Here is a 12583-nt window from a genome sequence, read left to right as displayed (position 1 = left end):
TTCACTCAGCATAATACCCTTCAAGTCCATCCATGTTGTTACAAATGGCAAAATTTCATTCTTTTTTATGGCTGAGTTGTATTCCAGTGTGTGTGTGTGCGTGTGTGCATACACATCTTTTTTACCCACTCATTTGTTGATGAACACTAAGGCTGCTTCCATATCTTGGCAATTGTAAACAATGCTGCTATGAACATTGGGGGTGCATGTATCTTTTTAAATTAATGTTTCTGTTTTTTTAGATATACATCCAGGAGTGGAATTGATGGGTCATATGGTAGTTCTATTTTTAGTTTTTTAAGAAATGTCCATACAGTTTTCTACAGCGGCCACACCAATTTACGTTCCCACCAACAGTGTATGAGGGTTCCCTTTTCACCACATCCTCACCAACGTTTGTTATTTGTGTTCTTTTTGATGATAGCCATCCTGACAAGTGTGAGGTGATATCTCATTGTGGTTCTGATTTGCATTTTCCTGATGATTAATGATGTTGAGCATCTTTTCATGTGACTGTTGGCCATCTGCATGTTTTCTTTGAAAAAATATCTGTTGAGGTCTTTGCCCATTTTTAAATCAGGTTGTTTGCTGTTTTGGTGTCCAGTTGTAGGAGACGTTTATATATTTTGGGTATTAACTCCTTATCGGCCATATCATTTACAAATCTCTTCTCCCATTCAGTAGGTTGTCTCTTTTTTTTTTTTTTTTTTCCTGGTGGCACCACACAGCTTTCGGGATCTTAGTTCCCCAACCAGGGATGGAATCCATGCCCCCTTGCAATGGAAGCGCAAAGTCATAAACCACTGGACCGCCAGGGAATTCCCTTAGTAGGTTGTCTTGTCGTTTTGCTGATGGTTTCCTTTGCTGTGCAAAAGCTTTTAAATATAATTAGGTCCCATTTGTTTACTTTTGCTTTTATTTCCTTTGCTTTAGGAGACAGATCCAAAAAAATACTGCTGCGGTTTATGTCAGAGTGTTACGCCTATGTTTTCTTCTAGGAATTTTATGGTTTCCAGTCTTACATTTAGGTCTTTAATCCATTTTGCGTTTATTTTTGTATATAGTGTTAGAGAATGTTCTAACTTCATTCTTTTACATGTAACTGTCCAGTTTTCCCAGCACCACTTATTGAAGAGGCTGTCTTTTCTCCATTGTATGCTCTTGGCTCCTTTGTTGTAGTTTAATTGACCGTAAGTGTACACACCTTTCTTCTTTCACTTAACAATATACTTGGAAATTTTTCCATATTTGTACATCAAGAGCTTCCTTATTCTTTTTCACCACGTTAAATCTCATTGCGTGTACGTACCATAATTTGTTTAACTGGCCCCTAACTGAAAGACCATTAAGCTGTTTCCTAGACAAAGCCTCCAGCCTTCCTTGACAGAGCGGCTGATCAAGCAGTCAGGATGGGCTTATAAAAAAGTGTGCGGAGGTGGGGAGACACTGACCATCCCAGGTGGACTGAAGGCAGAGGTAAGGGCAGGACAGGGAGGAAAGGCAGGAGGGGAGAGGCAAGGTGGGAGCTCCCCGGTGCCCGGGGAGGCTGGTTTCTCTCAGACTTTTCCTCTGGTGCCCCACCACCCACTACTCGGACTCAGCTTCTCCTCCACATTCCCCTTACCTCTTGGCCTTCCCCCAGGTCTAGGCCTGACTCTGCCCCGGGGAACTTCCCAAGACCCGTCTGCGGGGGTTGGAGAGGGTTGCCTCGGTGTAAGGACCTGGGGTTTATTTATTTCTCTGGGCCTGCAGTCTCACTGGCTTCCCACATAGCTCTGCCCCTACTCCCGGCTCCCCTGGCACATCGTCCAGGACCTGAAGCAAGAACTGAATGGCTCAGTGGCCTTCATCTGGCCCCGGGTCAGCTTTCCTGTCTGCCCCACTGGCAATCTCTGGGCGCCTAAACCTAGACTGCTTTGGGCTAGTGGGAATGGGCTGAGGAAGCAGCAGCAGAGCCTGTCTGGCGCCCCTCCTCTCACTCCCCAACCCCATCAGCAGATCATGCCTTGTGGTTCCTCTTATGCAGGACCCTCTGATTGTGGGTGAAATACTGGCTGGCAAAATCCGGAAGGGGATGTCTAGAGAGGGGTGGTGGCTCCCTCCACGTCACAGAGCAAGCTAGTGTTAAAATGTCCTCAGGTGGGGGTGGATTCCTACCATCTGGCCCAGACCTCGCCAGGCCGTTCGTCGCTCAGCTCAGCTGTGCTGTGGGGTAAGCTGGGTGGGGAGGCCAGAAGATCTGCACTTGCGGGGGAGACAGGAAATCTGACCAAGAGTCTTACGGTGGCTTTCTGGCAGAAGTGTGTGGACATGGCCTGGCGGATGACACAGTTGCTGCTTCTGGCTTTGGTGGCTGCTGCACGGGGTGCCCAGCCCAGGATTTCACAGGCCAGGACAGACCGGCTCAACGTCTGCATGGATGCCAAGCACCACAAGACAAAGCCAGGCCCTGAGGACAAGCTACATGACCAGGTGAGGATGGAGTGATGTCTGGGGTAGGGGAGACGGCTGACCCCACAAAGGGGAGAAGTTAGGGAGATGGGAAGATCAGCTTTGGCAGGTGATGGAGGCGGGAGGGTGGCTGAGGTGATCCTGGTGGACCCTCTCTCAGGAGGCCACTACAATACCGGGGTGACTATTTATCTAGCACCCTCTATGGGCCAAGTGTTTTCCTCACACCTTGTCGTGAATGTGTCCAAAAGGCCTCCTTGGTAGGTGGATGGTGGTCTCTACTTATACAAATGAGGAAATAGGCCCAGAGAGGGCACAGGTACATGTGGGAACTGAGAAGCCAGTCATTAGCAGGTGCCAGGAGAGGGACTGGTGGAACCTTTCCCAACCTTCATTATGTGCCAGCCCACAGAACTCAAAGTCAAGGTAGAACAGACAGGTCCCTCATGGTCATGATGTGACAAATAACTACAAACAGGCCAGGTCCCCACCCCCATTAGGTCCTGAAGAGACAGTGACAAATCAGGTATGCTGGGAAGACTTCCAAGCAAAGGGACCATTGGCCTTGGCCTTGGAGGATGAACCAGAGTTTTCCAGGAAGACAAAGAAGGAAAAGGCAGCCTAGCAGAGGACAGCATGTACACGGGTTGGAGGGTGACAGCACAAGCGGTGGCAAGTCTAGTGTGGCCAGAGCCAAGGATATTGCTGCACACAGAGAAGGGGAGGTGAGGCCTGAGTCCCCATGTCATAGGGAAGGCTCCTGAAGCAGCTCAGACAATCTGAGCTTGAAGTTGAACTCCAGGCTCCTGAGAGATGCCGATATCTCATTCCTTCCGGTCACCCCCTCTCCTCCCTACAAGGCTTCACGCTGCTGGAGGGCTGGGGTGTTCCCAAGGGAAGGCTGGCATGGACTGCTTCCAGGGGCTCCAAGTGAAAAGAAGGAAGCCCAGCAGCCCATTACCTCCGAGTCATTTCCAGCTGTTCATTTGCTCTGTGTGTGTGTGCATGTGTGTGCAGTAAAATATCCATAACATAAAACTTGCTGTTTAAGCATTTCTAAGTGCACAGTTCTGTAGCATTAGGTAGATTCACACTGTTGTGCAAACATCACCACCATCCATCTCCAGAACTTTTTCATCCTCCCAAACTGAAAGTCCACACCCAGCACTGCATTTCTAGAACTTTTAAAGTTCTTTATAGGAATTGTTTTTTTGCCGCACCCCGCGGCTTGTAGGATCTTAGTTCCCTGACCAGGGATCAAACCTGGGCCCTCGGCAGTGAAAGCGCACTGGACCGCCAGGGAATTCCCAGAACTTTTTAAGTTCTAAAGGTTGCTTTAAAGAACGCTAAGCAGCACTTCCTCTTTGCCAAGAAATGATGCAGACACAGACCTTGGAGGGAGTCAGGTGATTCTAATTCTGAGGGATGCCGGCTATATGGGAGTGGCTGGTTTTGCTGAGTCTCTAGCATAGGCCAGGAAGTGCTTTTCATTCTATTTAATTTAGTCAATTAATTTATTTATTGGCCGTGTAGCACAGCTTACAGGATCTTAGTTCCCCGACCAGGGATTGAACCCACGTCCTTGGCAGTGAAAGCGTGGAGTCCTAACCACCTGACCGCCAGGGAATTCCCCGCTTTCTTTTTTTTTTTGCGGTACGCGGGCCTCTCACTGTTGTGGCCTCTCCCGTTGTGGAGCATAGGCTCCGGACGCGCAGGCTCAGCGGCCACGGCTCACGGGCCTAGCCGCTCCGCATGTGGCATCTTCCCGGACCGGGGCACGAACCCGCGTCTCCTGCATCGGCAGGTGGACTCTCAACCACTGCGCCACCAGGGAAGCCCATCCCGCTTTTCATTATATTAACTAACTCTTTTGGAGGCAGAAACCACTGACCCTGGCTGACAGGTCGGGGATGAGGTGCATGGGGTCTTGCAGGGCGACCAAGAGTTGAGCACCTAAGGAACTGCATGCACGAAGCTGGGGAGGCCTGGAAGCAGGTTCTGCGGCAGCAGCCCCGGGCGTGGGCTGGGTTATTGGAAAGGGGTTGGTTTGGATCCACCCTCAGGGATTTTCCTTAGTTCCTCCTGAGTGCCCAGACCTGTCACATCTCCCTTCTCACTTGAGCCTGGATGCTAGAGTTCATCTCAGACATTTTTAGCAACTGGCTCATGATTGCTCAGCTCTTGACTCCCAGCCTACGGCAATTTCTAAAGAGAAATCTCCACCACTTCTACCATCTTACCTGCCTTGAATTCACCTTTCTAGGATTGCGTCCCATGTTTAGTCAGGCCCATGTTCAGGCCTATGTGTGGTCATTGCCCCTCTGTGCCCCGCTGCTTTTAAGACCTACCAGGAGTCCCCTCGCCTGGGGTTCCAGACCCTGAGAGAGCCAGACTGGCCCCCTTCCCCTCCACCCCTCACCGCAACCCGGACCAGGCTCCTCCCTCTCCTCTCTGTCCTGACGTAAAACCTTAACCTTACCATCCACAAGGGGTGCAGCTTACTTAAGCTCTGTAAAAATCGGAGTAACGATCTTTTACTCGATAACCGGTTATTGAGAAGATAAACTGCAAAAGCCTCAGGGACTTTGCGTCTGCTATTTTCACTGCCCCCAGTGTTCTCTGTCTCCCCCCTCCCCACCCCTAACTAAAACCATAAGCGCAAGGAGGGCAGAGATGTGATCTATTTTGTTCATTACAGTATTCGCAGCACCCAGCACAGTGCCTGCACTCAGTTCATACTGTCTCAGTGCAAAATGAGTAATCTAAATAACCCAGAAAACATGAAATAACTTTGTAAACTGCTGAGACATGTACAAATAATAATTGCCCCCCCAGAAGATGGTTCCCCAGGTCTCCCACATCCCCTGTGTTACTTTCTGTTAAAAGTCAATACTATTATTGCCTTTACCCCACAATGAGGGCTCCTCAAGGCCAGGCTTACAGGCAGCCTCCCCAGCGACGGTTCCTCTGGGTGACCTACGTGAGGCAGAGGAACCACATTCTGGAGGAGATGGCCATGGTGGGTCAAGGACTTAGCCCCGTGTCTTCCCCTCCCAGTGCAGTCCCTGGAAGAAGAACGCCTGCTGCTCCGTCAATACCAGCCAAGAAGCCCATAGGGATATTTCCTACCTGTACAGATTCAACTGGGACCACTGTGGCAAGATGAAGCCTGCCTGCAAGCGCCACTTCATTCAGGACACCTGCCTCTACGAGTGCTCGCCTAACCTGGGGCCCTGGATCCAGGAGGTATGGGCACCATCCCCACAGACATGAACCTCAGCAGAGGGCAGGGCCCACCGGTCACTTGCAGGGAGGGCGTGGTCCAGGAACTCTGGACTGAGGGCGGAAGAGGCACCGCCCCCTCCCCCAGCCCTGGACTCCATCAAGGCTGTAGCAGCTGAGATCCCTGGCTGACTGGAGCCCTCCCTCCCCCCGCTCCCCCCAGGTGAACCAGAGCTGGCGCAAAGAACGGTTCCTGAACGTGCCCCTCTGCAAAGAGGACTGTCAGATCTGGTGGGAAGACTGCCGCACCTCCTACACCTGCAAGACCAACTGGCACAAGGGCTGGAACTGGACCTCAGGTGAGGGACTGGGTGGGGGCGGGGGCTGGGGGGAGGGAGGGGTTTGGAGGTGGAGGGGGTGTGTGGAATGAGTATATGGAGATTTGAGGCTGTGGGGCTGGTGGAACAAGAGACGGTTCTGGACCCAGTGGCTACAGGTCTTCCATCCTCCCCACAGGGTATAACCAGTGCCCAGTGAGAGCTGCCTGCCACCGCTTTGACTTCTACTTCCCCACGCCTGCTGCTCTGTGCAATGAAATCTGGAGTCACTCCTACAAAGTCAGCAACTATGGCCGGGGCAGCGGCCGCTGCATCCAGATGTGGTTCGACCCGGCCCAGGGCAACCCCAACGAGGAGGTGGCGAGGTTCTACGCTGAGACCACAAATTCTGGGGCCATGCCCCAGGGGATTGGACCTCTCCTGCTCAACCTGACCCAGATACTGCAACGCTGGTTCCTTGGCTAAGCTGTTTCCACTGCTGACACCTGCATAACTTCCTTGCCTGCACCCAACCTCAGCTCAGCCCAGCTCCACTCTCTCAGATGAGAAGGACCCACAATACCCTGGTCATTGGTTCCTGATCCAAGGTCCTACAGGGATCCTCTGACAGCCTAGTCTAATAGATATATCTATTGTGTCCTGTGCCTTATAAATAATTTGGGGATGTGTGGGTTGGGGGTGGGGGCATGCCTCATTGCTTCATCATTCCTCTCGAGAGGCCCGAAGAAGAACTGGGACCAACATGAAGTTCAGCAGCAAGTAGGGGGTGGAAGTGGATCCCTTAGCCTGGGGCTCTTACTTCTGCACCAGCCTTCCCCCTCATGCCCCCTCCTGTGCCACAAGGGAACAAGGGAATTGGTGGAGGGAAGCTGGGGAGAGATTGGCAGATGAGTTACCAGGCTCCTGAAAGTTTCTTTCCCTTTCCTTCCCTTATGGAGATGTTAGTGGGCAGATCCCCGTGATGAACACTTGCATTGTCTCCATTTTTTAAAAATGACAATTCTACAGTGAAAAATCATGCACATAGTAGAATGCTATAGCATTGAATTCCAGAAGAGGGATTGCTGGGTCAAGGAGTATTTGGATTTATAATTTTGATAGTTACAATTTTACAGGGGTTATATCATTGTGGCCCTCACTAGCCTTGTTTCCTCACAATCTGGTCAACACAGTATAGCGTTAAACTATGAATTTTCTGCTAAGCTGATTTTCTGCTAAACTGATAGGTGGGATAAAGGGCATCTCAGTGGAGTTTTCACTTGCCATGTTTCTTACCATGAGAACACAGTTTCTGAGATCTTTCCATATTGATCTATAAGATCTAATTCATTCTTTTCCATTGCTGGGCAATATTCCGTTCTATGTATAGAGCACATTTAATTCAGTCACCTACTGATGGATATCTGAGGGAGGGAGGTTCTTTTACTCCAAATATTCCCTCTCTGGGTTCCTGGAATGCTCTTTTATACTCTGCAGGCTGGCTCCTTGTAGCCACTTAGATTTCAACCTATAATTAATTCCCCACTAAAATGACTTCTGACCACTCAACCAAAAGAAGTCCTCTTGTACAGATATCCATCCACTGTGTTTACTGTCTGACTTTTCCCTAACAAAACATACACACCTGAAAGCAGGGGCCATGTCTATGACATTTTGTGCCAGATCCCCTGGGCCTGGGTCAGTGCCTAGCACAGAGGAGGTGCTTAGAAAGTGAAGGAATACATGCACTTATTCTGTCAGTCAGCAGATGCCTTCTGAACACCCAATCTGCCGGTGTCGGCCGACAGGAAGGGAATTGAGTACCTTGCGCTGTCTGGTGGGGGCAGACAGATGTGAGAACCAGTAACTCTTAGAACAGTGAGCTGAGGGTTTGCTCCAGGGGAGCACAGAGTGTGGCGTAGTTCCGTGGAAGCCCATAAAGGTTAGGGAAAGCTTCCAAAGCATAATGTTTGCCAAGCAGACTAGGTGGAGGAATGGCATTCCATGGAGAGGGTTCAGGAAGTGCAAAGGCTTGGAGGTGATAGAAGCACAGCAGAATTTCTAGGTGGCTAAGACAGAAGATAAGAGGGCAAGGGCAGGAAATGAGGCCAGAGAAGAAACACTGGATCTGCAACCCTCGAGACTCTGATGCCCTCACAGTGCTCTCTCCTTTCTTTGTGGAAGAAGCCAGGCTTGGAATCAGACTCAGCTCTAGCCCCTCTTTGCTGCCTGGGAACCGCAGTTTTCGCAGCTGTGAGGATGGGTGATAAGCGACTGCATATGCCATGGGCTGGCACTCAGGAAAAGCCCCAGTTTCTCTCATCCCTACTCCCTGCCGCCCAGAGCCCCACCCACGCAGGGCCAAAGACCTCCCTTTCATCTTTGTCAAGTCACAGGGCAGCCTTCAGATCGGGGTCCACAAGGATGCCAATGGCTAACTTGGCTGGTATTAAGCTTCCAGTCTGGGCAGATACTCTCGGGATCGGCTCCACAGTGGATGTTTGACTGTATCCCTCCCTGTTGGCCAGGTGGCCTGAGCACTGAGGATTCAGATTCAGAGCCTGGCATAAGGCTCGAGAAGGGCAGGGACTCCTCACGGATTAGAACTCCACCTCCAACTCACTTCCCACTTGCTGGTCGCTTCTTCTGAACCCCTGAGGTCTCGGAGGCCAAACATCACTCCTGCAGCGGAGGAACTATAAAGCCCAGTTTATGATCGGTTCCTGGCGCAGGGGTGGAGGATGGGGGACAGGGGTAAGTCCCATCTAGAGGAGCATCTAGAGGAATGCTTTTGGGCATTCCTAGACACCTGGTCATGATCCAATTAGGAGAAGGCCGCGCTGGGCTTGTAAAGCCAAGAGGCAGGTCTGGGGCTTCTAGCAGCCCTCTACCTGCTCAGGTCTTCAGACGGCTTAACCCTCCCGAGTTATCACAGAAGTCAAGTATGGCTCACTCCGAGGGAGAGGGAAAGCAGGGCACAAGCTGGGGGTCTCCTGGGAGTTGATTTCTCCACCCTCCCCCCCACTGGAGTCAATTTCTTTGCAGGCTCTTTAGGGCTTTCCTTCCTGGCTGATTCTCCTGCAGTGATCCAGCTGCCTCCTCTGGCTCCCAGCCCTGCCCCCTGCTCCATGGGCTCAGACCTGTGGCCTTTCCAAGGATAGTGAGGCCCCATGTTCCTTAAACTTCTGCTGCCATCATAGGCTGATGGCTCCCACATCCAACCTGGACCCTTCCCCGGGCTTTCACCTCTACCACCACCTCCCCGCCTGGTTGCACACAGGCACCTCGACAAAACAGAGCTCAACGTTCACTCCGGCCCAAATTTGCTCCTCCCCTCTTCCCTTTCCCCACCAGTGGTACCAGCTTGGCCTCAGAGGGTGAAAAAAGAAAGGCTTCTGTCCCTGGCTAGGGTAGGAGTGGTGGGAGGAGTCTACATTAGAGCAGACTCTTAGCGGCTGGAGAAAAGAGACTTGTGTGTGAGTGGGCAGAGGAGTGGGGGGAAGGGAGGGGAGCTGGAGCCTTGGAATAACTGAGGCTCTGGTAGTCTGAACATCTGTGATTTTATAGCTGTAGGTGGGCGATGCCTGAGGCTGCTGAGGTTGAAGAGTTGGTGGCTCTGTAAGTTGGGGATATGGGAGCTCCATACTCTCTACAGCTGCCTGGGAGCTGGGAAGCCCGAGCTCCAGCCCTTGCCCTGCAATGAGCTCTGTCCTGATTCTCTGGGTCTCATTCTCTTTATCGGTATAACAGGATGAGGGTGTTAGAAGTGGAGCAGATTTCTTTAAAGGATCCCAGCAACTCAGGCTGCAAGGATTTCTCAGACCTGAGTTTAGGGGAGAAAATGGAATAAGTGGGGCCTGGGGACTGGCCTTAGACCTGCACTATTAATCCAGTCCCTCCCACCCATCACCCTTCCTTGGAGGCCTTGCTGGAGCCCACGTGCAATAATTAACTCCTGGGTGGCCTTCGCCCTATCCTAAGCGCCTCTCCTGGGCCACATTCCCACTGCCCGTCTCCTAGGCCACTAAGCTCCTTCTGTCCCCTAGAGTGAGGCAAGGGGACAGCAGAGCAGAAGCCTGAGCCAGACCGAGGGCCACCTCTTCTCCCAGGTATGCCACTCTGCACCCCCTCTCAGAGCAACACACCCTAGGGCACTCCCAGCAAGTATTAAAGGATTTGAACTGGGAGGATCCACTGCCGAAAGGCAGAGAATCCAGAAGCAGAGACGGGGCCTGCCCAAGGTTAACTATAAGTTAGCAGAACCCAGGACTCGCCTTTCAGCACAGCACTGAGTTCTCAGAGCTTCAAGTCTGGGACCCTGGGGGGGGGGGTGGCGGTGTTGAGGATGGTGATTGGTGGTGGTGGTGGGGTCTGAGCTGGACCCAGAACTGAAGCTGAGACTAGGAGGGGGGAGGGGCTTGCAGGGTGATGTAGGTGGCATGGAGGGGAAGAGAGCTCTGGCTCTAGAAAGCAGCCACAGCAAGAAAAACTGCCGACTGACTGAGTGGGATCCAGCAGGACCTGGGGAAAGGGTTTTCTCAGCCCTCCCAGTACTCCCCCAGTACTCTGTGTCAGTTACCCCTATGGGAGCCTCAGCACAGGGAAAGAGCAGGGGACAAAAGCTGAAGGAGCTCTGGACTTGAGGGTCCTGAGTTGGACTTGGGTGGTCCCTACTGTGTGACTTGGGACACGTTCCTCAACCCACGCCCAACTGATTCCTCAATCCGTGCCCAGCTGGCTAGTATTTCTTAGGGTTTTCCCCCCTACATTTAATCCTCAGTTATTTCCTCCCAAGGTCAAGCAGGAGGGGGAGTGTGAGAGCTGGGATCGTGGACAGGCGGATCTGGAATCCTGTGCTCTAAACTGCTAGACTCTGTTTCCCCAAAGGAGCCTGATCCTGAATCACCTGGCATTTCCAAGAGTACAGATTTGTCCTGTGCTCTTGGAGATCAGGGAGTGATGGGATCAATGGAGAGATGATTGGGTCCTGGAATGAATGAATTAGCAAATGAATGAACACTGGAATAAACAGTGTAGCAGGATAATGGATTGTGGAAGGGTGTGAAGTGAGGAGAGCTAGGTGGGAATATAATCCCAGGTTTCCCCGAGCCCTGCTGGGCAGAGTCAGCCTGGAGTCCACCCAGTTCAGGCCCCATCCAGGAGGCCCAGGCAAGATGCTGGAGTTTTGCAGAAGATGGGGGCAATGTGGTGGCGAGGCAACTTTGTGAGCAGGGAGGATGCATAAGCTTTAGGAGCTGTAAGAAATGAATTCTGAGTGTTTTAGGAGAACCAGGCACCTGGTGACCAGTGGCATGAGGGAACAGGCACCTCCCAAAGCTCAGCGTCAGAGGTCAGGGGATTGAGATGCTATGAAGGCCAAGGAGAGGCCAGCTCTGTAGCAGGGGTTCAGGAGCCTCCCTAGGCCCCAGGGGTGGTGGGCTGTTTGGCTGCCCATGTCCACCCCCAAGCCTCTGCCCTGTGACATCCTCCAGGTCACAGGGTCTCTGGGAGAGGCCAAATAATGAGGCTGGAAAGGGCTGGAAGCAGGGCTTTTTTTTTAAACATTGATCTACATCTGGAGTTCCAAAACTAAGATAAACTTTTACACAAAGTCATTTGGTGTCAAAATCTGACCTGAGGGCTTCCCTGGTGGCGCAGTGGTTGAGAATCTGCCTGCCGGTGCAGGGGACACGAGTTCGAGCCCTGGTCCGGGAAGATCCCACATGCCACAGGGCAGCTAGGCCTGTGCGCCACAGCTGCTGAGCCTGTGCTCTGGAGCCCGCGAGCCACAACCGCTGAGCCCGTGCGCCTGGAGCCCGTGCTCTGCAACAGGGGAGGCCACTGCAATGAGAAGCCCACGTACTGCAGCGAGGAGCAGCCCCCGCTCTCCGCAACTAGAGAAAGCCGTGTACAGCAACAAAGAACCAAAGTAGCCAAAAATAAAAAAAAATTAAAAACAAAAAATCTGACCTGAAAATTAATGTGAGGTTATTATAGTTTTTACTTATTCCACCAGTATACCTATTTTCTTCCCCACAGAATGTGTGCTTGATCATTGACTGCCTGTAAATTGTATTATCTTATTTTGTATTACCTTTGATAAAATTGCCAACTAAAGAATGTCACTGCCACCCAGGTTCTATAAGGATTAAGTTATTAGTGACTGCAGTTGCTGACCTTTAACACACACTAAAAGAAATTCAGGGTGGAGATCAGGAACAAGGCACTCTGTGCTCTGGGAAAATTGGCAGAACAGGCCTTTCGGATGGTTAGATATTTTTAGGAAAAAATTTTATGAACACCAATTCTTGCATCTTCTCATATCTAGAAAAGCACTAAAACCATTAACTAAGATATCTGTTCCTTGCAACTAGCAGCAACCTTCTCCCGAGATGTGTGCTTGACTGCACGTACCCCTTGGCCGAAATCACATATGTACTGATCTCCCCCTTCACCTCTTCAGAACAGTTTTGCAGAGCAGTCTCCTGGGCTATAGACACTGAGTAAACTCAACTCAGAGCTCTTACATTGTACATTTTTTTCAGTCAACAAAATCTGAAAAGTTTTAAGCTCTGAAACATTTGCCTCCAAGG

The 12583-nt window shown here is 51.3% G+C and overlaps 1 protein-coding gene and 1 long non-coding RNA gene across 3 annotated transcripts in view; one reads left to right on the top strand and one right to left on the bottom strand.

Moving 5' to 3' along the window:
• Positions 1–12583, bottom strand: part of LOC309965196 — a 62916-nt gene that overhangs the window by 27643 nt on the left and 22690 nt on the right. The window lies entirely within an intron of this gene.
• LOC309965191 (folate receptor alpha) lies at positions 2260–6572 on the top strand. Its single transcript, XM_082844555.1, has 4 exons — positions 2260–2472; positions 5509–5697; positions 5897–6032; positions 6190–6572. The coding sequence occupies exons 1-4, from the start codon at positions 2311–2313 to the stop codon at positions 6474–6476; spliced, it is 774 nt and encodes a 257-aa protein (XP_082700681.1). The 5' UTR covers positions 2260–2310; the 3' UTR covers positions 6477–6572.

This window comes from Leucopleurus acutus (assembly GCF_964270905.1).
Source record: "Leucopleurus acutus genome assembly, chromosome: 8".
Lineage (NCBI taxonomy): Eukaryota > Metazoa > Chordata > Mammalia > Artiodactyla > Delphinidae > Leucopleurus > Leucopleurus acutus.
The sequence above is the reverse complement of the archived record's forward strand: the minus strand, read 5'-3'. Positions and strand labels throughout refer to the sequence as shown.